This window comes from Vidua chalybeata, chromosome 1 (assembly GCF_026979565.1).
Source record: "Vidua chalybeata isolate OUT-0048 chromosome 1, bVidCha1 merged haplotype, whole genome shotgun sequence".
Taxonomy (NCBI): Eukaryota; Metazoa; Chordata; class Aves; order Passeriformes; family Viduidae; genus Vidua; species Vidua chalybeata.
Genome location: NC_071530.1, coordinates 70,642,233 through 70,667,873, shown reverse-complemented (window position 1 = coordinate 70,667,873; position 25,641 = coordinate 70,642,233). Strand labels below are relative to the sequence as shown.

At 37.9% G+C, this 25,641-nt stretch overlaps 1 protein-coding gene across 1 annotated transcript; it reads right to left on the bottom strand.

Moving 5' to 3' along the window:
* Nucleotides 1-1,039: 1,039 nt before the first annotated feature.
* KDSR (3-ketodihydrosphingosine reductase) lies at nt 1,040-25,641 on the bottom strand. The gene is made up of 10 exons (XM_053955686.1): nt 25,445-25,641; nt 18,367-18,456; nt 17,195-17,251; nt 12,235-12,300; nt 11,991-12,086; nt 10,829-11,020; nt 9,014-9,097; nt 6,799-6,882; nt 4,924-5,025; nt 1,040-4,559 (listed from the first exon to the last, which is right to left on the bottom strand). Exons 1-10 carry the CDS (start codon nt 25,550-25,552, stop codon nt 4,440-4,442), a joined length of 999 nt encoding a protein of 332 aa, XP_053811661.1. The 5' UTR covers nt 25,553-25,641; the 3' UTR covers nt 1,040-4,439.

Here is a 25,641-nt window from a genome sequence, read left to right as displayed (position 1 = left end):
GGATGAGAGGCATGGCAAGACAGACACCTTTTGAAGTCTCCCTCCAGTGACAGAGGAAAGGAAATTACTTCATGAGGCTTTTACTACCAGCTTTTGACAGATAATACCGCACACACCTATTCTATAGCATGCCTGGTACTGGTTGCACAGGAAAAAAACCCAATTAAACGGAACTACAAGATAATCTTATTTCACTATTATTATCTTATTTCACTATTATTATTTCACAATTATGAAAAAGATTGAGGAGCAATCTGCTTTGGCTTTGGCCTTGCTACTGAAAAAAAATAGGAGCTCCAGTTGCAAAATGGCCTTCTCCCATTTAAAAACTTAGAATGATGGGGAATTAAAAGATTAACATCAGCAACACATTTTAGACAGCATATGCTTTCCTCAATCCATCTTTGATTTTTGTCTCTCTGATAATTTAATACAAATGTCTCTTTAAAAGATTGAGCATTTGAGATTTTGAATTTACTTTGAGAATAATTATCTTGGCACTGTTTTTCCCTCACTATTATGCTTGGGGCAAGCTACACACTCAAGCCCTTCCTACCACAGAACTCCAACATCATACAGTGATTTTCTACGCAGCTGCGTGCTCAGTGCTGGTACAGAAAGACATCTGCCCTAACTATTACTACTATTGTTTTCCACTAGAAAGAATGAGCATCGCTTTGCTCCTCAGGATTCTCAAGCACTTCCAGAGTGCACAAGCACTGGTTACATACTGGCAGTACCTTCAGCAACAAAGGCAGGTTTTGTCAATTTAATCTCACTTTCATTATAGTTTGTGGATACTGGGTCTACGGACAATGCTCAGTCAAATTTTTTACACCCTTTTTTACCTCTGCGCTAAGCTGCTAAAATGGAAGGACATGTTGCCCCTCTGCTGTCCTAAAAATTAAGAGACTCCCGCTGAGCTAATCTCAGGTTTAAAAAAAGAAAAACCCAAACCGCAAAACCCCACCACACCAAAGCCCTGCAAATGAATTTATCCATTGCTCTTTATCCTCTCAAAGAAGTTAAAAGTTACAAGCTTTGTTGATTCTCCATTTATTTTGAGAAATATAAAATATGAAAACTAGTTTACAGTTCTGGCACAAAAAATGATGTTGCAATAAGCACAAGGTTTGTTTTTACAAATAACGCTTTATATCTTTACCATTTAAAAGTGCCTAGAGTTTTTCACAGCAAATAAACTTTATTCACCTATATATTTCTTCCTTATTAAAATATTAAATCTATTAAAATTGCACGTGAACACCTTGGTGAAATAAACTAGAAGTAAATTATAATAAATCTGTATATAAAGCAAACAGTCATTAGAAACTACATGGAATGGAAAAGACTATCAAAGCCTAAATTGAATCTTAAAGGTTGACCAAGAAAACAAGAGACAAGACAGCAACTGATATGGCACAAGTGATTAAATTATTGACAATTAGACAGTAAGTAGAAAGTAAAGCCTATTTGAAGATCTTCGAGGATCTAATACACTGCTAAAACATTTCGATGCAGAGGTTTTTTAACATTTAAACTGGCAAGAGTTTTTCAACTGCTAAACATTTTTCCACAAGATTACAAGGCATCTCCTTCACTTTATATTGGACCTTAAAATGAGTACATTGGTAGATAGAGAATGTGCATAAGAAAACAAAATTTACACCAAAGGTTGCTGTAGTTGACAATTTACCTTGTTTTGACAGTAAAACAGTGGAGAAGTTTATCAGCTAAAATTAACATCATTAACTTGCAACAGCAGAAACCAGAACAATGAAAAAGATTATTCTCCTTGCTTTAAAAAACATACCTTGTTCCAATCTCCACAGTTGCTGAGGGGTTCAACCTACAGTTTCACTGTCAATACAACTACTTACACTATGCAAAATCAGGTCTGCAAAACTGAAGCGTCTGTAGATCAGGGCCATAACTTTCACCTGGTAGTTTTACTTCTCCAGATACTTGCACTGAATTCTATCAGTTATGACTGGGAGGTGAGTGGCAATCCAAGATGTCCAACCTGAAAGCTTTGAGGCCCAGCTGCCATAGTGTTGTGTGTGCTCTGACCTTCTGGGTCATGTTTCTTAAACGCAAACCCTTTAATGTTCCAAGCTGAAGATCCAAAAATTCAAGTATCCAAAGGCTTACTGGTTTTAAGTCCTGACCTTCAAGCTTGTGCTAGTATCAAGTCACTTAAATAAGCATTTCTTTCAAACTACAACACAATCAGTTCATCCATTTTGGTATCTTTTCCAGGTGGTCAAAAGAATATTTGATTTGCATCAAAACAAGAATAACATAGATCATAGGGTCTGAAGAAGTGTTCCAAGGCCAGGTTGGATGGAACTTTGAGCAACCTGGTCTAGCAGAAGTTGTCCCTGCTCATGGTAGGGGGGCTGGAAGGAGATGATCTTTAAGGTCTCTTCCAACCCAGACCATTCAATGATTCTATGAATAGCATTGTTATGTTGCTTTAAGAAACACAGTAATGTTGACAATGGATGAATGATAAATGCTCCTTTATGTCATTCACATTAAGCAGCACAGGAAATACAAATGCACACTAGATTTCTTTGCACTGAAGCCAAGCTGTTTTAAAATGCAGAAATACACTAAATTCTCAAAATCAGTATTATATTATAGGCATGCACAACCTCACATATCTAAACAAAATCAGGAGGCAGGACCTAAAACACAGGCTTTGTGAAGAATTCTACAGTGTCTCAACATTTGCAATCTAATGAATCTTCACCATTTAATATGAGAGTGCCAATGTGATCCTCTCCAGAAAAAATATGTTTATAACCAGGTATTAAAACAAGTTTAGTCTATGTGAAGAAAATTTGAAAAGTGATCAACCTAATTCAGAGGGGAAAACTAGCCTCAATAAATTACATTCTAAGGTTTTCCAGTTAACCATCTAAGAATTTTTATCTCAGTTTAATTGAATACCTCTTCTTAAATAGATACAGAGAATCTCTTAACACAAGCAATCAATTTTGCCTATTTTGGTTGTTAAATATTACTGTCAAAGAAGTGAAAGTGCCCAGTTTTACACATAATTTTAGATTCAGAGTACTGAATGAAAATGGAAATATGACACTGAAAACACAGCATTGCTAACAAATACAAAATATGCAGCTTTTGAAAAAAAAAGCAGCTCACAAGGCACTTATACTATAGTGGTCCATTAAATGAACTGTATACATAGTGCACCCTTAAAACATCGTTATGCATCAAGCTTTTTCAGTGTTAAACAAGATTTATTAGAAACAACCACTGGGTTCTGTGTATTCTGAAGCAGTTATTGAGCAGCCTTGTTTCATATAATGTAAATGAAACAAATTAGAAGTGGGTCATATAAGGAGAGTATTTTATGTAATTTCTCATGTGAAAGCTTTTCCGTGCAGTGATAAAATGCAGTGTGGAAGGCCATTCTGACACACACCTCTCCCCACTCCTGACCCTTCTGCCCTAAAAAGCTACATTCCTGCTACTGGAAGAGCCCAGCATTTTAATTACAATTGATTCTATCATCAACTACTGGTTTGGCTCATTGTTTGCAGCTTTGAAATTAATGTGCATAACAGTAGCATTAAGCCACTTTCATTTCCAGAGCAAAAACTGGCAGATTAAATATCTGTAAAAATTGTACATTGTTTCAATGGCTTAAAATGCTGAGTTATAACTGACACACTTGATACTGGTTTGATTTTTTTTTGTTGTTGTTGTTCTCAACATATTTCAAAGGCCAGAAGAGCTACAGACCCGATCACATCTCCTTGCATTTCTCTGTGGGAACGGGTTCTTCATCTCCCTTTAGAAAGTATGCATATATTAAACCATACTTTTTAATTACTCCCACACTGAGAAAGCATGGATTATACAAACATATTTGTGATCTTCAGGTTTCCACAGTCATATGTTGGACAGAATAAGGAAAGCTGTCATTGACAGAAGGATCTGTAGATTGGCCAAAGGAGAAGTTAACATTCTAAATCCAAAGCAGTCCCAAAATGTTAGCAAAAAGTACCAACTTGTTCAGGGGACTTCAATCTACTTCAGCCCAGTCTGTCCTGGTACTTATTTCATCCATAAGCACCAAAGTGAGGAAACTTAAGTATTTGTCCAGAATTACCACACATCGTCCATTCTCAAATTCTACTCTGCAGATGACTTAACAAGCTCTCCAAATTCTTTCCAACTCAAATCACCAAAAAAAAAAAAAAGGTATCTAATCCTCATTCACACTTTTGCATAGTCTGGCATTTTCTGGATTTGTACTTTTGTTTTTTCTTTCATAGCTTTTGAGGGGACTCCTCTGTCACACATGCAAGTACTTCCAGCCTAAATCCTTCAGGAGCAAAACTGAGTCCCACTTAAGCAGCAAGCTGTCCAGGACCGCTTGACATTCTTCTTTCCACTCAAAGTAAAGATTACTCAGTTTTATCTGCACTTTCAGATTTTTCCCTTTGCATCATGCAGCGACGAACTATGCTGTCAAAACTTCCTAGGTAAAATAGGCCAATGATGCGAAAAATGCCCATGCAAACAACCTGGAAACAGAGAGAAACAGCTTTCAATTCATTTTGGATCCCGGATTGCATCGTATTATTGAGTCATAAAATATAAAAAAACCCCCAAGTTCTAGGTAGGAATGTTATATAATCTTCAGAAAACAAACTTACCAAACCAAGCTAACTATGTAACAGTTCAGGACTGAATAGCAGCTAATACTCTCAGCTCAGTCACCAACTTGCTGCTTCAGCTTGAAAATACTACTGCAGTTTCCTAAACCCAAGTGCCACAGTATTAACAGCCCTTTGATGAAAAGATAATCCATTTTTGCATCATGTTCTACATTCTGATATTATTTTATACTACCAGAAATTATGACAACAGGTACTTCCCAAATCCTACCTGCTGAAGACCTTCAGTAATAGAAGTGACTGGTGACATTCCACTTGTCAATATTGACAGCATGTAACCATCTGATCCAACTGAGCTGTTGAAGTTCCCTTGCTGGATGGAAGGATTAAGAAAACAAAAAGTAATTTTCCCAGTTGTGGCAAATCATGATGTGTCTTATTTCAACAGTTACTCTTGATGGAAACAGATAACTAATATCACTAACAACAAATATTTTATTGTAAAAAAATATTGCCACAATTAAGAAGCAAAATACTCCAGAATATTTTGGGCTATACAGCAACATTCCAAAAGCCATTCATTTAAAAATGGAAAAGGAAGCTAGCTTCTCTTTAGAGAAAGTGTGCTAAATAACTGCAGATTTTTACAAGATATAAAGGCTGTAAATTTCTTCTTCAGGCATGCTTACTTCTATAGAAAATACACGACAGTCTTGACAGCTATAAGTGTATTTCAGAAACAGAATGACACCCTAATCTATCAGATCACCAACCACTACTATAATTGTATGACAAATACAGCTTGCCTTTTGTTAAAATTAGCTTTCTTATCACATGAGATTTGCAAGGGGGTGTATTTCAAATGCAAGGTAGCAGGTTCTCTTTCACCTACATCAAGGATTTTTAACTGCAAGACACAGCTAGCTAAGCAATTCAGAGGAGAGAAAGCGGGGGGGTGGAGAAGACACCAGGAAGAAACCCCAAACACCAAACAACTTTAATTACTTAACAGTAAAATTGCAGTTCTATAGCTCTTACTCCCAAGCTTCTCTCATCTGTTTTCATTTGACTTTATGCCAGAAAACAGACTTTCTGAAACATTGTGGGACTAAATCTATGGAATGTGGAAGTGAAAGGAAAAGGTGGAGTTCCTGATTCAGGGTTAGGGGTAAATCTATGCAAAGTAGTAGAGGTTATTAGATCTGATTATTTCCCAACACATGCCTGAGAGTACACAAACACTTTCTTGTTTTCTATCTCTCTGCTGATGGCCAGAGTGCATAAAGACCACGTCTGAACTAACATATGATCCAAAATGTAGAAAGTATGGTATAAATATAACAGATGCTTAAGATGAGAGAGGAGATTATTTTTCCTTAATCACCAGAGAACAATACTCTGTTGAGGTAATACTCTCTTTTATAATAAAATCAGACATAATTTTGTGTTTATGTGCTATATTTGTGAAAACACCGTAAAAACTCCACAACTGAACACCTGCTGTAGATGTAAACCATGTTGAAGATCAAGAGTATTTGGAACTGCAAAGTAATTGCAGATTTTAGGATTCAATCTGTGTGCTTTATGATAATGAAATTTCATGTTTGTTTCTATTCTGAGGTGCTTTATTAAGCAGGCAGGCATTCCCTAGCACAAAACATTGAAAAAAAATCCTCAGAAAGGCAATACACTTAATCACTCATAAATCACATACTTCAGATATTAAAAGCCAAAAAGGGCCAACTGCCTTCCTTTACTGTAAAATTATTTTTATATTAACTCATCAAGAAAAATAAGAGTACAACAAGCTTTTGAGGTAAGACAAATGGTATTTGATATTTAAAAAGTCAACAGAGTCTAGTGCTTTCAAGTCAGTCATAATCCATCTTTGAGACATTGCATCATACTGATGCATCATTTTATTCTGTCTATATACAACTTCAGATACCTTTTACTTCTGGAGAGACTATAAAATTGTTTGTGGGCACAGTGGCAAAAGAAGAATAAAGAAAACAGCTCTTGTTCAAACTAACCTACGAGGACTGTTCTGTGTTCATTTGTTTTACATTTAGCATAGCCATTATCTTACAGTCACAGTCCTAGTCTCTTCAACACAGAACATGCTCAAAAAACACAATTTACTTACTATGGCATCTTTCACTATAACTCTGGCAACTTGTTCTGCTTGGCAAACAGATGAGGTTTCAGAAATCAGCTTCGTCTCTAAGGGCTTTAATAGAAAAACACCAGTTTAAGTTTGACTAACAATACACAGAAGGGGAAAACATGGTCAAATTTTGGGTTTGGGTCTTTTGTCACGGATGACATCGCTGCTAGCAAGCGTCACCTAAAACACCCATTTAAACAAAGGTATAAGCATGTTCATAAATAATAGTCCAATTTTACCAAGGGAAATGACAACTTATCCTTGAGTAGTACTTTTTTGCATATAGTTTATTACTACCATGAAAGAGAGGTTTTTTTCCCTCAAGTATTTTATTTTCAGAGAAGCTATCAAAACACTTCAACTATTTTTCCTCATTACTTCCAGCAACTACAGGTTTCTCATCATCAATTTAAAGTACTACAGTAATTAAATTTCATAGAAAAGAGCCTATTTCCCAATATTTGTAGAATTATGAGTTCTGATTTCATCAACCAAGCTCACTGAATTTTTTTTTTTTAATATGCGTATTTTAAAGGATTGCCAGTACAAATCACATACAAAAAACCTTCTACATGCATTCCTACAGTGATACGGCTCATGTCATCAGATCTCCATTTCACAGCCCCTTATTTACTTTTGAGCTTACTGGCCAGTGTCAAACGAATCAGAATGAGATACAGTAATATCAATAGTTATTCAAATACTTTAAATCTGGGAAAAAAAATAGCAGCTGTTCAGGAGCAACAGCTAAAGTTAATGACATGTTGGGAATAAGGCAGGCAGAAATCAGCCATTAAATGCTTGATCTGGCTACTCAGCTGGCCAAGGCACAGCTGTCATTTGTGAGGCAGCTACCTCAAAAAAAAAGCTTACTGAATAAACACAGGAAAGCTGTATCCTAGCTCCTGACATCTTCTTTTACTATATTCAATAACTACAGGCAAAAATAAGGAGATGCAAGATGAAGGCATATGTTCTAAATAGTATTAAATATTAACATTAATTCAGTAGTATTAAATAACAGCAACAATAAATGAGTATCTGAAATGTCAGAGCAATGCAATATTGCAGAGATTTAAGGTACACTATCATGCTAGGAGCAAGTTATCCGAAGAGGTCATGTAGGCTAAAACAAAGCAGAAATCTCTCCTAAAAGACAAAATATCTTTTTGCCAAATAAGATAAATCTGTCTGAATCTCTTTCAAAGAGAAATCTTAGATGAACAGTACATTCTCCTGGTGCCTGCTGGTGCCCTGAAATAGGCTAAAAATCCTAGAGAATATGCAAGCTATACAAGTATCTGCAGATGTCTAATTCTGGCACTTTATGCGGATGTGTGGGAGTATACATTTAATACAGAATATCTGTATCAAGAAATGATGAAGTAAGAATTGTGTTATACAATCCCTACTGATTCCTATTCAAAGGGTGAAGACAAAATGGAATTCAAACTCAATTTCCAATTGTACGTGATGGCGCATGTTGAAAAGATGACAGCCTTAGATACCAGATTTCTAGTTCACAGTATGCAAATAGAAAATAAAGAGATTTTTTTTTCTGGTTACCTGAAAACAGGGTAACCTGAATGTGATTTTTAGAATTATATTTCACATGTATGGACATGGCAAATGACAAGAGGTGACTAAAGGTCAAAACTTTCACTTTTAAAGTAATCTAAATGAAAAAGGGCCTCCTGCTGCTGACACATCCTTTTGAAAAGTGATACTGTCATTTTCACTATGAACACAGTGCCAGAGAGTTTACTTTCTACTGTAATACTAGAGAACAGCCATTACTGAACTGGGTCATTACATGCATTCATACAGTATGATCTGATTTCAGGCTCCACTGAAGGAACTGATGTTTACTTCGATCTGTCACATCTATCACAACAACCATACATTATCGAAGATGCAAAATAGGAATATCATAAGCTTTAGTATCAAAGCAAATAGTGATTTTACAGTTTACCACCCCACAGCAATATTCTGATAGCACGCAAGAATACTCTGGAATGTTTCAGATCTCAAAGGCAAGTATTAAAGCCTCAGAACAAGAAACTACACAAAATTATCCTACAAGCTATATAACTCTGAATAGTTAAAAACTGGTAAAATTGAAGTGTTTAAGAGTACTTCTTAAAATCCTAATATGTTTAAAAACACTGATTTCAAAAACTGAAGGACAATTTACCTTTGTTTTACTTTCTTCTGCAAAGCCAGGAGTATCAGTATCTGGAGGATAAGCCACTGTTACGTAGACATTGTAAGGTTTTACCTGTGTTTTACAAAAGCATTAAGTGTTATCTTAATACTGACAGCTTTTACATGTCCCTTATAATTTCATCAATTTCTCTTGTAATTAATAAGTTCAGCAAGAAACAATTCAAATTGCTTCTAGATTTAAGTACTCAGCAATTTCAAGACTTGCAGCTTTGTCAACTGAGAAACAAAACAGCAAAGATTTTAAAAAGGTGGTTGGGGTGCTTTTTCTAATAAAATTCCCTAAAAACTTTGCAAATTATTTGATGAATCGTGGTGGTTTTCAAGACACTTAGGAAGAATATTAAAGTAGTTTAGGTCTATAATTTTACCAATTTAAATTTCTAAAAGAAGACTAAACCACTGTCAAATACGAATACCAAACATTTATAAACACAAGGCCAAAAAGGTTTTCACCGAGGAAAAAAACCAACAAAAATGTAAAATTCAAATTTGTTATCTTTAAGAGGTATACTCAGGTCTCAAGGTTTTTCAACCCATGGTATAAACTTGCAAGAGGTCAAAGTCTAAGGAGACAAAAACTAATTGAAAATGTGAGGGAAAATTGAAGGTTTTACATCAAGGATTGTGTTTATTTATGTATTTGTATGTACATAGAATTTGTGTCATAGAATTACATTACTTAGTGCAACCCTATTCAAACTGCTACAATGCAAATCTGTACCACAATAAAAATTAAAAAAAAAAACTCTTAATGAAAATATTCAGAGGGCTACCATAAAGCAAAATGTTGTAAAACACTGGACATTTTTATTTATATTATGAAACATTCTATATTGAAAACACATCCTGAAATACCACACCACACACCCATAAACACCCTATTTTTAGTCTTGGATAATTCAGTCTTCACAAAAGTATCTATCACCAGTCAGAAGAAAGACCCTTGCATTCACACTGTTCTATTTGGCAGACCAGAAGTGATTAAAGGCAGTTTTATCCCATATTCTTATCCTGATCAAGGCATTTGACAGGGACTATGCAAGGGTCTGGAACCAAACAAAGGCATTTCATATATAAACACATAATTACTCAAATATATATTCTTCACAGGAAAATGACAAAAGTAATCTTCAAATCAGTTTTATCTCTCTTACTACAATGTACTTACCCACCTCGTTCCACTGAACAATGAAAACAGTGTTTGTTTCATTTTGGTCTTAAACATAAGCTTAGATCACTGCAGGATAAAAAGCTCATATATATTAAAATATAGAAGGGTAAGTGACTGCAAACCCGATTTTTGTTTTGGTGGACAATCCTCAAATTCTAGCTTAGGAGTTTTACAGTTTATATGGTTCACATACCACTTACCATGGACACTCAAACAAACTGGCAATCTCATGCATCCATGTGAGATCTTCAATACCATTTTGCACTTAGAACCTTGAAGAAGGCTTTTAATCAAAAGTCTTAAAAATCTATCCTTTTAATTAAAATAAAAGATTTAAAAAACATCTGCACATGTGGTCATACTCAGTTTTAGGAACAGATTCAATCTATTCCCTCTTATGCAACTGAAATCAGGTTAGTTTCTGCAACCCATGCAGAGCAGTAGGATTGTACTGCTGATGAGCAAATGAGGGTAAATAACACACAGATATTAGCAATGCTGCACAATACAAAACCCCCTCACCCTATTTAAATGAAAATGTCCTGTGCTAAACAGAACAGTTAAAACAAAATCGTTTATAACCAAAATTACTTAAAATCATTGCACACATACCTCCATTTGCAGGGCTTCAGCCAACCCTCGAAGAGCAAATTTCGTGGGAGAATAAGCTGTATATCCAAACAGGCCTAACTGCCCAGCCTGAGATGATACAAAGACAATCCTTCCCATTCTGCGTTCCTTCATGGTAGCGATTACTGCTCGGCTTGGGTAAACACTACCCAGGTAATTGACTGCCATTAATCTCTGTACAAACAATATTAATATTGGAGTATTTGAGCCTCAGATCCTGAATTCTTCAGCTGTTTGGTCTTATTTATCAAAAAAACCTACTTCAGTCTGCTTTAACAATCAAGTTCTCCAGATCTGCTCTAGCAAAAGAAACAACTGTTTTCTATTCTACAGCTTCATAAACTAACTGTTTTATAGCTAAAAATCTCACTCCAAGCCAAAAGAAATCCTATAAGTCTTAATAGCATCCAGGATACTGATAATACTGTGAACCATATGGCCTTGAAGGAAAAAAGAATAATATTTCAGGGAAAATCTAACCTGAACAGTCTCCAGGAAGCAATCCACTTATACATGATGCATGAAAACATACTGAAAGTTTAAAGAGCTTTCTAAAACAGGAAACAGGAAAAATGCTATGTATTTACACATTTCAGAGATTTTATTCTTTGCCAGGATAAAGGGAAGTCTTTAATTTCATTCTCTACAAGACATAAAACGCAACTGATAGCCTATACAAGCAATAAAATGGATGATTCAAATTTATTATAAAATTATGCCCATTTAGTATTTTCAAATGATTCAGCATTGTCTGTAGATGAATGGAGGCCTGAGGGCTGTGGGCAAAAAGTAACCAAAATACAGGTGCTTTGGGGTGGCTTTTTTGTCTTTTCATTAGAGCAGCAGCTTCTCAAGCTGAAACAATTCATGCATCTCAGAACTGAACACTGATAACAGCTGCATTTTCCTTGAACAGATTAAAAATATTTTTAAAAAATCTTCAACAGAAAAAAAATGAAGCTATGTGAAATCCTTAGGGGAGAAGTTAGAGGCAATCTTTGCAAATCTGAAGAGATTCTGCACAAGCTAGCACAAGTCAAGTATAGCACTGTTCAAGTCTGCAGACATGGGAATGCAATCTAATTGTTAGAATGGTTAAATAAGAAATTATCATATGATGAAATAAAAAAGTATGCTCACTCACTTCAAAAGAATTCACTTCAATATCCTCAAATTTTCCTGTAACTGATGTTCCTGCACAGTTTACAAGCATGTCAACTGGCCCCAACTTCTCCTGAGCCTGGAAGAGGGGACAGAGGTTAATATATTCTTTATGAGGAAAAAACCTTCCTATATCACCGTACCAAACAAGGAACTATTTCCAACAGAAATATAACACACAGAGATAAGTTTCTTAAGGTATGTAGGTGAATCAGTTATTTTCTCACCTGTTTTAGAACATTCTCCACCTGTTCGTAGTCTTTAGACACATCAACAGAAATACAGAGTACAACCTAGAAAAGGAAAGTGAAAACACATTTTCACAACACACTAAATCCAGTAATTGTTGACTTAGAGCCTTTTAAAATTAAACAAGCCCAATGTCATATCTTTTCCACAAAAAAAAAAAAAAAAAAAGTCTTTTTGACAAGATATTCTGCCTTCTGGCACATTGGAGAAAGTATTTTCTGCTACCTCCAAGCTCCTCCCCATCACACGCAGGTTCAAGTATAATAAAGATTGCATTAAAAACAAACAAGCACCTCATGATCTTCAAAGCAGTGACTCATGTGCAAAGTACAATTTCTAATTTACTGTACTAAGACACAGTAACTATTGACCAAGTTATTTACACAAAGTTTAGTAAAAGCTATTTTAACTAAGACAATCAAAATTCCCCAGTGATATGTTTAATTGTCAGCAGCTAAACCTAAGTCAAACCATTTGTATGGCTTAGGCTCATCTTTAAAGAAAAAATGTTTTTTTCCACCTTATAGCAAGGCATGGTTGCAGTGTTACCCTGAAACGGCAGCACCAGCACTACAAAAAAAATCTGTTCCAAAATTTAGAAAGCAAGTGTTAAAACCCTGCTAATTTTAGTACTCACAATGCATACTACCTCTATATTTCATGATATATATTTTTTTTAAGAATAGTAGTAAACCTAGGTGCATAATATTTAATTGGGACACCTCAAGGACAAAATGAAAATAAAAATTCTATGAGAAACTGACTCATTGCACAGTGTCATAAATATCTAAAAAAGTGAAGGCATGTGTACATATTTACATCTTGTCTGAATATCAGACATTAAAGGGTTTAGTTTGAAAGACACAGAAAAATTAAAATAACCAGGGAAGAAAGAAGCAGAGGGGAAGGGTGGGCAGGCAGGATGAAGTAAAACAGATTATGCTGAGATGGGTTTTTTGCAGCTAAAAGTTAGGTCCTGTTTTCCTTGAAAGTTACTGACTACTTTCAGCAAGATGGTCTCAGAATCTAGGTTTTTAAACACCTTCAAATCAACTTCTGGCCAAAGAAAGCACTGCTTCTTTTGGGTTACCACTTCCAAACTGTAAGATTGCTGCAAACACCAGGTACTGACAAATAAGCTACTCTCTCTGCTAAGCCATCAACAGAGCTCTGGGGCAATTCCTCATCTTGAACAGAAAAGCCATCTCCTATTGCAATAATAGGAGGGATTCCGGTATTCTTATTCCAACTTCTATTCTTTCTGTTACTTTGGTCAATTAATTTAAAAGTCAGAGATTAAATAAAACAAAGACATGAGTAGCTGTTAATAAGTATGCTCCTGACCACTTACCATGGAGCACGTGGGCAAACACACACACACACACACAAAAAAAGGCTCACCACAGTGTCACTAACTGCTTTGGCAGCCAGTGATTAGTCAGTCCTGCCCCTGGTCAGACTGTGACACTTCTTAGCTGCATAAACAGAATCTGCCTGCCATTCCTGTACAGCAGGTTGGCTATTCCTGCCTCCCAGCATTGTGTGTAGTTGGACAGCAGAGTAAACTTGTGGCACAAGTTATTGGCAGGAATCCCCTTAAGGCATTTATTACATTTTGGAAACATTTATCTTTTTCGTAAGTTTAAGAACAAAACAGCAGCTGAATGCAAACAACATGGAATTATCATTTGGATGTCTTTGCCAAGATCAGTGAGGAGATGAAGTAAATCACAGTTCTCTATAAAAATTGGAGCAATTTGTTAATTTAACAGATTGCATAGATTAATTACACTGTGAACAACACACTCAGGAACTACCACGGCTTTTACTGACTACTATCATGCTTTACAATTCACATATTTGCTTCTATTATTATACATTCTTTCTGCTACCATATACTAATTACCTTTACTCCAAAATATGGACCATAGACCCACATCTAGGACACTAGAAGTAGCCTTATGCCCAGTCCTGCTCTTAACATTTTATTCTAAATATTGTGTGGTGTTGGATCATTAATAAAGCTTTTCCCAATAAAAGATCAACTCAACCGCCAGTAAAGTAAGTGAGAATATTCTAGATTAGAAAAAGGATTTTAAAAATACTGGAAAAAAACCTCAAAGGGTAAGGATTTTGCTGCAGTGCACACCTACATCCATAGAGGTTGCACCATCAGTACTCTAAATCCCAAGCAACCCTGAAACATTAAAGGTACAGATACGCCAGGCTCTGGTTGTCAATGCAACTTGGTTTCAAGTATGTATCCAAGAGCTGAACAGTGACAACATAGCCCAAGAAAACAGTAATCTTTCCTGAGGATCTCTGCCTCTTGACATGGGACCATTCATTGCCACAGACAATGAGATCTGCAGGAAGCTTGCAGATGACACCAAGCTTGGTGGTGCAACTGACACACACGAAAGACAGGATTGCCATCCAGAGGAACCTGGAAAAGCTTGAGAAGTGGACACTTGGGAATCTCATTAAGTTCAACAAGACCAGGTACAAGGTACTGCACCTGGATTGGGGCAATTCCCCTGCCCCTCCCCCCCCAACTGATGCAGGCTGTGTGATGAACTGATTGAGAGCAGCTCTGACAAGAAGGACTTGGGGGTGCTGGTGGCTGAGAGGTTGGACATGACCCTGCCATAGGCACTCCCAGCCCAGAAAGCCAAACATGTCCTGGGGCTGCATCCAAAGCAGCGTGGCCAGCAGGGCCAGGGAGGGGATTCTGTCCCTCTGCTCTGCTCTGGTGAACCCCACCTGGAGTGCTGCATCCAGCTCTGGAGCCCCAGGAAGCACACGGACCTGCTGGAGGCCGCAGAAATGACCAGAGGGCTGGAGTACCCCTCTTAGGAAGACAGGCTTAGAGAGGGGTTGTGTAGCATGGAAGAGACTTCAGGCAAACCTTACAGCTGCCTTTCAGTATCAAAAGGGGGCCTACAAGAAAGCTGAAGAGGGGCATGTGATGATAGGACAAGGGGAAATGGCTTAAAACTGAAAAACAGTAGGTTTAGATTAGATATTAGGTAGAAATTCTTTACTGGGAGGCACTGGCACAGGTTGCCCAGAGAAGTTGTGGATGCCTCATCCCTTGAAGTGTTCAAGACCAGGTTGGATGGGGCTCTGAGCAATTTGGTCTAATGGAAAGTGTCCCTGCCAAGAGCAGGGGAACTGGAACGAGACAATCTTCAGAGTGTCTTCGAGCCCGAACCATTCCACAGTTCTGTGATCTACTAAAGGTAACAGTCAGTGTATGTTACCTATACCAGGCATCACCCTTCTCTACAGCCTTTCAGTAATCCTTTTGTACAATCTCTGTTCATCTACTGTCACTTTACAGCTTTTGATCTGTTGTTCCAGCACCAGCTCTGCCCCAGACTCCCTGCCTTCTCCAGTTCTGTTCTTTCCATTCAGATCAGTCAGGCTTCCCTGAGACCATGTCCGCAACCCAACAACAGCTACAGAGGGCCCAACCTGCCCACCACCTCCGCTGCCAACTGCTTAACCTGGCTGCAAGCCTGAAACTGCTTCTGCAAAAAAAGTCCTAGTCAGTCCACACTGGAGCTTGCTCAGCCTTGAATGTGCTTTTGGAGATTTTCACTGAAACTCCTAGGTACATGCACCACCAAATAATAGACTTTTTAGAAGTCAGCATCTATCAAGCTAGGACAGATTTTAACAAGAACATCCTGACACAGTGTTTGACAAGGGATTAACTATAATGATAAGCTTGGAAAACTGCTAGAGAAGCTAAAAGAAAATGGTTATCAGGATTTGTTTTTTTTTTTTTTAATGGACAAAATACAGCTTCTCCTCACCTCAAATGGCTTAGATTTTCAAACAAAGTTGATCTGAGTAAGGCAGCATGCACAGAAAAAAAAAACAAACCAGCTTCAGCCATTTGACAAACATGTAAGAAAGCAAAGACAGAATCTTATCTTATAAATGGAGGTATTAAAAAAATTTGTATCAGCTACTATACTAACATTTTTGCCTGCAAATATTCAGCTTTTTTCATTGCTTCTTTTCAACAGAATATGTAGTTTATCAATTCAAATCTCTAAAGTTCTTGAGAACTTTAAACTAAGTTCTCAAGTGTAAGTAAATTATCAAATCATCTGGGACTGAGGGCCCCCTAAAAATTATGGACAAATAAATTACTTTTATTTGTGATCATGAAAGGAACTTAATTACTAAGTTACTTTTATGATCAACAAAGTTCTGGAACACAAGAAATCAAAGATGTTAATAGTTTCAGTACTATTTCCCCTCTTTTCTTCACTATGAGTAGTAAGAAAAAATTATTTTACTATTTCACCTCAACGTTGCATGTTTTGAACACAGCAAGCCTAGCTATTCCAAGCTAGTACTTCTGCAAACTCTAAACCATTGCCTTCATGCATAAGTGCGTTATCTATTCAGCAAAGCAGCTTCTGTGTTTAGAAGTCTCTGAACTTCACAAATGTAACTTGTGTAACTGGTACAGTAATTAGTCAGGAAAAGGAACAAAAGTATGACTTAGTGAAATAAACCTAGGAACAAGCAACTAAACTTCTTTCCCAAGATAGATGCTGTATTTATGAATTGCAAAAAACATGGTATTTGAGGGAAAAAAATTGGTTCTTACACTTCATTTAAAAGAATAAAATGCTTATCAAATGACAGTAAATTGCAGCTATCCAAAAAAGCATTCTACACCTACAGATGAAGACATCTATTTCTAAGAAAAGCAGGCTAATGCACTAGTTAAGCAACATCAAATATAGCAAGAGCTCAGAACATCTCATGTAAACAGACTGGTATTCCTGAATCCAAATACTGAGTCCTCGCTCAGTTTTGCCAAACAGCTTTGTTTTAAATACAGGACCAGTGAACCGTGTTGTAGTCACTGTCTTAAACAAAACACACAACAGCCCCTCTTGGCAGTGATCTTACCTGCTTGTCATTAACAGAGTACTTTTCTATTTCCTTCTTCGTCTGCAACAGCTTATTCTGAAATGGACACAAAGACAACTGAAACATAGTTCTGAGAGCAGTATTAGTCCTCAGTACTTCAATAAAGCTTAAACCCTAAAGTCCCCCCAAAGTTGTCCTCAAATAGTTACAGCACTTTACTGTCATTTTGAAGACTTACAAAAATATGAAAACATGAAATTTATCAAGAACTCACTTCTTCGTTTTTCACTTTGTGTTCTAAAGCCAGTAATGACTTCTGTAGATTTAATGCTTTTGTTTCATGCTACAGAGAGCACCTAACACTCTAAGTATTGATTCTTCTCCTTTATTTTGGCTCTGGTTTATATTTATGTGATATTACATAAACATTCCTGCAGAATAATTACTGGCATGAAATCATCAAATCCCAAAAATCTGGTAAATTCAAAGTGTAATAATCCTTTCATGAAAAATTCTCTTAATTCTGACTACATTCAAGGTTATGTCAAGTAAGCTCTCAAGTGTAAGTAAATTATCAAATCAGTTGTGACTGAGTGCCCCCAAAAAATTAAGTGCTTTTGTTTCCAGAATAATCAGTTTTTTTGCAACAAATAAAACAACAGCCTGTTATGAAAACAGAGTAATTTCAACTAAATTCTGAATACCTCTTATTTAAAAAACAGCAACAAAAAAAAAAAAAAAACAACCCCAACAAAGCAATGCTTTTTCTTCAAAAACTGTCTTGATGAAGAGTTTTCCACTAGTGAAAAATATGATATAATGCTGATTAGACACCAGTACAGTTTGTGAATTTTAGAGATGATTAAACTCCCACATGTCACTTACTGTAGGGAAATTCCACAGTTTTAACCAATATAGGGGTTTTCTGATTTTGTGCTCTGGCACAAATCTATACAATAATATAACAAATGCCAAGAACAAAAGCAATAGCACTGGAAAAGTTTTAAGGCAAGCTAATCACAAATTCCATATTGGGCTATGCTTCTTAAAAAGGCAGCCACCTCTGCTATTCAAATGCATTAATTTGGAATGCTTAGGGTCCCCTTAAAATATACACTGAAGAAGCATGAATAATTACCAATTCCAAAATTATTCCCCACCTATACAGATTTTGTGAACAGTTTAGCTGGTAAAATTACATGTACACTTACCTCATCCCTTGCAATCAGTGTTATGAAAGCACCTTGCTTATAACATTCAATAGCAATACATTTTCCAATTCCACTGGAGCCTCCAGTTACCTAAAAGTTGTTTGAAAATAGCAGTGTTAGTCCACTGTTCTCATCCCTTCTCACATATGCACGAGTCAAATCACATGAAAATTCTAAAAAGATACTGAGGTTAAAATATCACCCGATGAGATACAAATACAGGAGAGGCACTAAAGCTAGCTTATTATGGAGTATGAATGAAATATAAGATCTGAACAGATCAATGAGCCTTTGTTTCTACCCTAAAACCAGTTTTACCTCAGTGGTTATTTTTGGTCATTTCTGTTGTCAGGCATACTTAGACCACTCCCACATGGGTGCCCATATGTTCCATAGGCTATTTCTAAAAGCATGTTGTTAGAAGTTTGAAATCACTATGAATGCCATGATAGTGGCCACAGTAGAAATTACTTGTAAAATCAGCTATTGCAGATTGTTTTCTGAAGATATCATGTAAACATAAATAGAAAACGCCTTCTTTCTTATTAGAGGAAAAATCCCATTAATTCAACAATTGGCCCTTTGTAGTATATATTTTCAGTCCCTCAGTCAGAACCCTGAACTGCCCCCATTCCATCCTGCTATTTCAGTTTAGTGGGGATGCCAGCATCTAAACTTCCACAATCTCTTCTTCTTCCTCCAAGCTGTAACATGTGCTTTATACACAAAAAGGAAGTTAATATTTCGTTAATATTAGGCAAATATGGGTTGATGGCTACAGTCCTGCATCATATGCTGCAGGAACGTACCCTGACAAATCATACCAACATACAGGGGAAGGTCACCTTACCACCTCTCTCACTACCCTCAATAAACCTATTTATGAACTGCACGTGGAACAAGATGTAGGTGACAATACTGACCTCTCTTTTTGACTAAAATAAAAATGTCTGCCTGACATCTTTAGTTGACTTGGATCAGTCTAAATCTGCATGTGTCTTTGGTTCTAGGACACTGGTATCTTTCTTACATAGACAAATTATTTGGATTTTCCTTAAACAGCATATTAAAACTCATATTGAGAAAACATTGGAACAAAATACATAGCAGCAGTTATTTTAAAGAAAAACACATTGATGAAATGAGTTCAGAAGAACTGGAAGAAGATTAAATTCAGATTTCTTCGGAAATCAGCACCTTCTGCTCTTTATCAAAACCTTTCCAAAGACTCCAGTGAAAGGTTACCTCCTCCATTTTAAGAAAATTGAGCCATTGAATTAATTAGTGTACCAGCAAAGATCCCAATCTCTAACTACAAATCCTATCAAAAGCCTTGTGTTGTCTCCTCATTAGGTAATGTCTCAGTTTTGTTTTCAGAGATGCATTATCCTCAAAATTCTTTCCATTCCTGGAGGCAGTGAAGTCAGAAGAGTCAGAAGTACATTCTCATGAGTCACTAAACTCTTCTTTCATTTGAGTATTTTACCACTAGCCTTCAAAAACAGCTTAGTGCAAATAAAATAATCCCAGCAAAGATTTACGACACAATCCACAGTTTCTGACTGGTTCATCTTGAGCCGTAAATGGGCCAAGAATGGGCATAGCACTCACAAAGATTAATTTTGGCACTTAAGGCTTCCTCTGTTATTAGAGAGAACTGCTTCAGATTAACTTCTGACTGCAAGATCAGCTTCACACTACCCAAACCTTTGAGGATAACTCCAAGATGTGTGTCCTGTTCTGGAAATGCAAAACTGTGTCTGTAGTATTATGAACCAACAACAATGGATTTCAGAGTAAATAAGTTCCAAAGAGTGCGAGTGTCAATTATTGATTTGTGACTTCAGCAGAACCACAGAATTAATTTAATGATTAATTATGGAAAGAAGCAACAAATACACTGAAATTCTTAAAATAGATTGCAATATTTCAATACATATCTGGAAAGGTTAAGATAGTTCGATACATTCAGGCAGCCCTCACACATTATGTGTGAGATGCTTCTACAGATCAGCAGCAGGTACACCAGCACTAATCAATGGAAGACTGCTCCAATTCCAATTTTTGGTGAGACAGCTGATTCACCAGCTGACTACCAGCACAAACTGGCAGCTCTCAGGAATGGGTCAACTACACCAGTGCTTGAGGAATTCTCTGCAGGTGAAGGTACTGGCACCAAGCCTCCAGCTTGTCAAACAGCACTAATGTTCACTTCAGAAAGAAAATGTCTGAAGTCATGCAAGGAACAGAAAAAGGAAGTTTTTATTTACAGTCACACCCAAGAACACCGGATAGAGCTCATGTCAGATTGGTCAATGATAAAGTGCAATATCAATTAGCTGGGAACTTTAGCATTTAGGTGGGAGGCTGCTACAAGCACGTGGGAGGTTGTTACTAATCCATCTTTAAGGAGCATTCACCATGAGTGCTAATGTAATTGCAAAAAAAAAAAAAAAAAAAATTCCCAGCACCAGTGAAAAGTTTGCTTTGTGCTATAATGAAGTTAACCTAAACAAATCTTTGAGGTCTGTTAGTTATGTACGTTCCTAACACATGCTCAGAACTAACAGAAGTGCACACACACACCTACTCTGTTAAAGACAACATTATTACAATTACTTAACCTTGTGGCCAATGGTTCTACACTGCTGCTGCATTTCATTAATTCTGGACATTTGAATTGCCACTAATCCCATTTTTAAATTTTACTGTAACTCAGTCTCAGAGGAGTTACCAAAAATAAAAATCTGGCCGCTGCAACTCAAATCACAGATTAGTATTTTGACAAGAAGGCACAATAAACACTTAGCATCAATTCAGATCTTCAGAATGCAGCACTTGAACAGTGTTACTGAGCTGTTTCTATGCTTAAAAAGAACAGGTACCAAACTAGGTATGACAAAAAGTGCCTGGCTCCAACTTGTTGAGCTATGATCCTTGAAAACAGAGTTAAATTTTTAACAGTCACGGGATTTATTTCCCTGTTATAAGTGGAAACAGTGGTGTGAGGTACAGAAAATTGATCTATTAGATCTTCAAATCTGAGATACTGGAAATTCATTTCATTTGATGAGACAGTCTAAATCCAAATTAACTGAACTGTCATCAGGAATGATCCAAGAGTTGATATGGCATCTCCAATAGAACTTAATAACTTTCACTCAGAACTGAACGCAAGCTGGCTTCATGCTTTTAGACTGATAGAAGGTTCTCTGATAGAAGGTTCTACTGAAATGGAACGTGTCTTCAATCTGCTCTAAGTGGTTAGCACGCCTGACTAGACTCAGAATGACCTCTTGTTGAACTACTCGGATGTGTCCAAACCACAGATCTTGTCACTCCCAACACAGGAACGACGGTGCTGAGACACCAAGATGGGCCTTCCTTAAAGCTAACCACAGTTACCAGGCTGGGTTCTGCACAGAAGTGGGGAAATTACTGGACTAGAGATGACCCACGTGTAGGAGGGTTCGGCACGATCATCCTGAACTACATCCATGTGTAAAAGGGCCCTTGTCAAACTGAATGGGAGACAGTCCCAAGCAGGTAATGCCTTTTTTATTTCCTGCCATCACTAATCCGGACTTTGATAACTGCATTCATAACACTGAGACCTCAGGGGTCTGGGTTCTTCTCAGAAATTCAACTTGGTTTTAAAAAAATTAAGGCTGAAACAAGGGGAGAAGCTCAGCGTTCACATTTCAGCAAGGAGTTTTTAAACATCACTCAAGAACTTTTGTAGAGAAACTTAAGAGAGAACATGTACAGAGAGCAGGTGTAACATCCCTGACAAAGGGCAATTAAATGTGGTCCGAATGAGCCTAATGCAAATGCAGCAGTGGTGACTGCCTTATCCTATTTTCACATTCCTGTCTACTTTTACAGCCAGTTACCAAAATACTAGCTTATTCTCACAGAATCTGTGACATGTACTAGTTTGTAGCCTGAGACCAAAGGAGATAAAGCCAATGGCAAAATAAGAAATGTATTAAACTACCTTCTGAATCACAAAGCACAAAGAAGTTCAGCACATGAAGCTGCATCTCTACAGCACAAAAGTAACTCTTACACCCTTTCTTTGAGAATGTTTTCCTAGTCATGCAAGAAGTAAAAAAGTATTAATCATCTAAGAAGCATTTTGTTTAAAATAAGCTAAACCTAATGCCTGAGCCAATTTAAGAGCAGAGAAGGCCCTTATCATTTAATGGCACTAGCTGAGGTAAAGAAAACACACAGCCGATAAGGATGGCAGTAGGGGAGAGAGGGGGTGAGGAACCCACAAGATTAGGTGATGAGTAATTTGGAGTTCTCTAGACTCTCACTCTGAAGAGCACTTCTTTTCTAAGAAAAAGGGACTCTTATAATTCTACGATTTCTCCAGAAACCATGTCTCACCTAACACAGCAAGGGCTTCCATCACGCAAATGCACAAATGACTGCACAAAGAGAGGAAAACGAAAAAAAAAAAACCTCAAGTTTTCTGCTTCAAATTCCTATCCCAAATGGCAGCCAGAGTAAGTTACTTAGCCATAACTCAGGCATCTCCTAACTATAACTGCTAGAAGTAAAGAGAAATGATTTTTCAGAAGGATTTAAAGAGAAAAGAATGCTGACTTAAGTTGAAAATTCCCTAACTGGTATGTAACAGCCTCTGAAAATGCTCAATGACCTTCCTTCAGAAATGTAACACATTTCATTACACTTTCAACAGACCCCCTAGAAAGAAATGTTTCTAGGGAAGACTGACTTTTTCTGCTTCAGTAAAGCAATTTATTCAGGTATATTTTGAAAAATTATTGTGTGCAATGACAATCACTTGCCCTCTTGAAAGGTCTCAACTAGCTATATACACAATTTGCAGGTCATTATTCTTTTATTTATTTCAATAGTGGGTTTAACTTAGGCCTGATACTTAAACAGATCTTGATTTTTTTTCTGTGAGAAGACTTCAAAGAAGCCCTTACATAATGTTACGGTCCTTAAATATTTTCATTAAGTCTCTCAGTCATTTCAGTAGCAAAGAATGTTACACCACATGATTAAAGAATTCACTTTACACACACAACATGGGAAGTCTTCTTGAATAGTATTTCTGATTTACATTACCATCATCCATGCATGACATTAGGGAATCTGAAAACCACAAGTACAAGTGTCCAGCATTATTAACAGCATCTACACATCTAAGAACTAGTGACCTTCAAACCAACTGTTCCATATTTCATTAGTTTGCATAAGCACTTTAGGAGCATAACCAAAGTCAAAATAAAGCAAACAGTTCTACAAGTGGTGACATCAATAAAACTGTTTGCCTGCAGATTTGTATTTGTATCATCAAGTTGGATATATCTTACAGCCTTTCTCTTCATCAATAAATTAATATAGTTAGTTTTCCAGTTGAACTCCTAATTTTACAGGACTCGCAGGAATACTGTTTTTCAGACTTCTATTACTACCAAATTGAGCTTAAACTGCTAATTAGCAGCAATGGTTACAGGGAGGCTTCTCCAACAAAAACAGTCTCAGCATTTTCAATGTGAATTTGTTTAAATGAACCCTTCTGATTGGAAGAGCCAGCACAGTAGCTTTTTAATCACTAAACAGAATGAACAAAACTCCGTGTAATCATTGCATATATAAATAAATAAAACCAAACAACCAAAATCCATTTCACTTTTTATGTTTGCTATTCCATTTCTTCACAAAAGTCAAAGAAAGTGCGTAAGTCTCCTTCCTTCACCTTTGCCTCAAGAATCATTACTCCTGCAGGGAAACAGCCATAACCCAAGAACGTTAATGCAACCTTGAACACACCTCATGCAGAATATGATGCTGTAAAGCCAGTTACAGCACCCAAGTTAACACCTACTGCATAAAGCAACTGGGGAGCACTGTTGCAACTTGGAAACATCTTAATCATTCTGGGGACAGCTGCATCCTCCAAAGAGGAACTCCAAAAATAATAATGAAAAAACCAAAGCAAAACTACTCACAGTAAATTTAAACAAGTAAACTGCAGCTTCTCTGCACAGAACATACCCTGGAGATCTGGAGGTAAACTTAAAAAGCTAATTCTAGGACCTTGAATCTTTTTGAACTGCTTAACTTATTTGCTGTCATGTACCCAAATTCACTATTTTGTGATGCCTCTGAAAGCACCTGGCTAGTATTCCCCTTTTTTCTGTTCCCCTCTTCCCAAGCCACACACTCATAAAACTTCCAGTGATGTACTACTCATGGACTCTTTCAACAGTATGCTCTTCCAAAGACTTCGTTCTACCATCTTGTCAAAATATTGCTCAAAGACATTCATATCTATGTGTTTAAAGATGAAAGGGCGCCCAAGTGTCATCTGACCACTTCCTTTGTATTGGTTTTTCCATTTCCTCATACCTGACTTGGTTTTTTAGACCAAGGAGATAATAGATTTGGCCTTTGTTTTATGCGTGTGTACACACACCACGTCACTACCCCGGGAGATGCTAATAGAAAAGAAAACTCGAGGTAACCGGTGGCTTGGAGAGTACAAAAGGAATGTCTCAAAAAGCCAGCGCTGAGATTGGAAGATGGTGACTCAGACCATCGCCTTAAGCCAACCGGGACACGCAGCGGTTGTCAGAGCCATCGGGACAAGTCATTTCCTTATCACCCGGGACTTGTGGCTCCCGGTATTTTGGTAGCTCGGGGTGCCACCGCCAGCTTTCCGCGATTCTTCTCGGGCCCGCGGGCACTCCCAAGGCTGGCACTGCCCGGCCGCCAGCCCCGCTCCGGGTGCCCCCGAACCTCCCTTCCCCGCCGAGAGCCTTCTCCGCTCTCCCCGCTCCTGCCGCGGGATCCCCGCAGCCATACCCCCGGCTGCCAGCGGGACACTGCCCCCAGCCTGCGCCCCCACCTCGGAGAAAGCGGCTTCCTTCCCTCCCTTTCCCGGAGCAGGGCGGGCGGCTCGGGAGCCATCCCGCCGCCTCCCCCGGCGCCGAGGCCGAGCGGCAGCGCCCGCCCGCTGCCTCCTCCCGCAGCGGACCGGGACGGCGACCATGGACCCCCGGGCCGCGCCCTTCCCGAGGGGCGCCGCACTCACCACGACGTGCGCGCCGGGCAGCTTCAGACACTTGGGGCTGATGAGCGGCGACACCATGTAGAGGAGGAGGACGAAGGCCACGATGAAGGCGGCGGCCAGGAGCAGCATGGCTTGGGCTGCGCCGGCGGAGGAGAGGCAGCGGGCGAGCGGAGTGCCGAGCCCCTCGGGCGGGTGTTGCGGCGCGGGGGGTCGCGGGG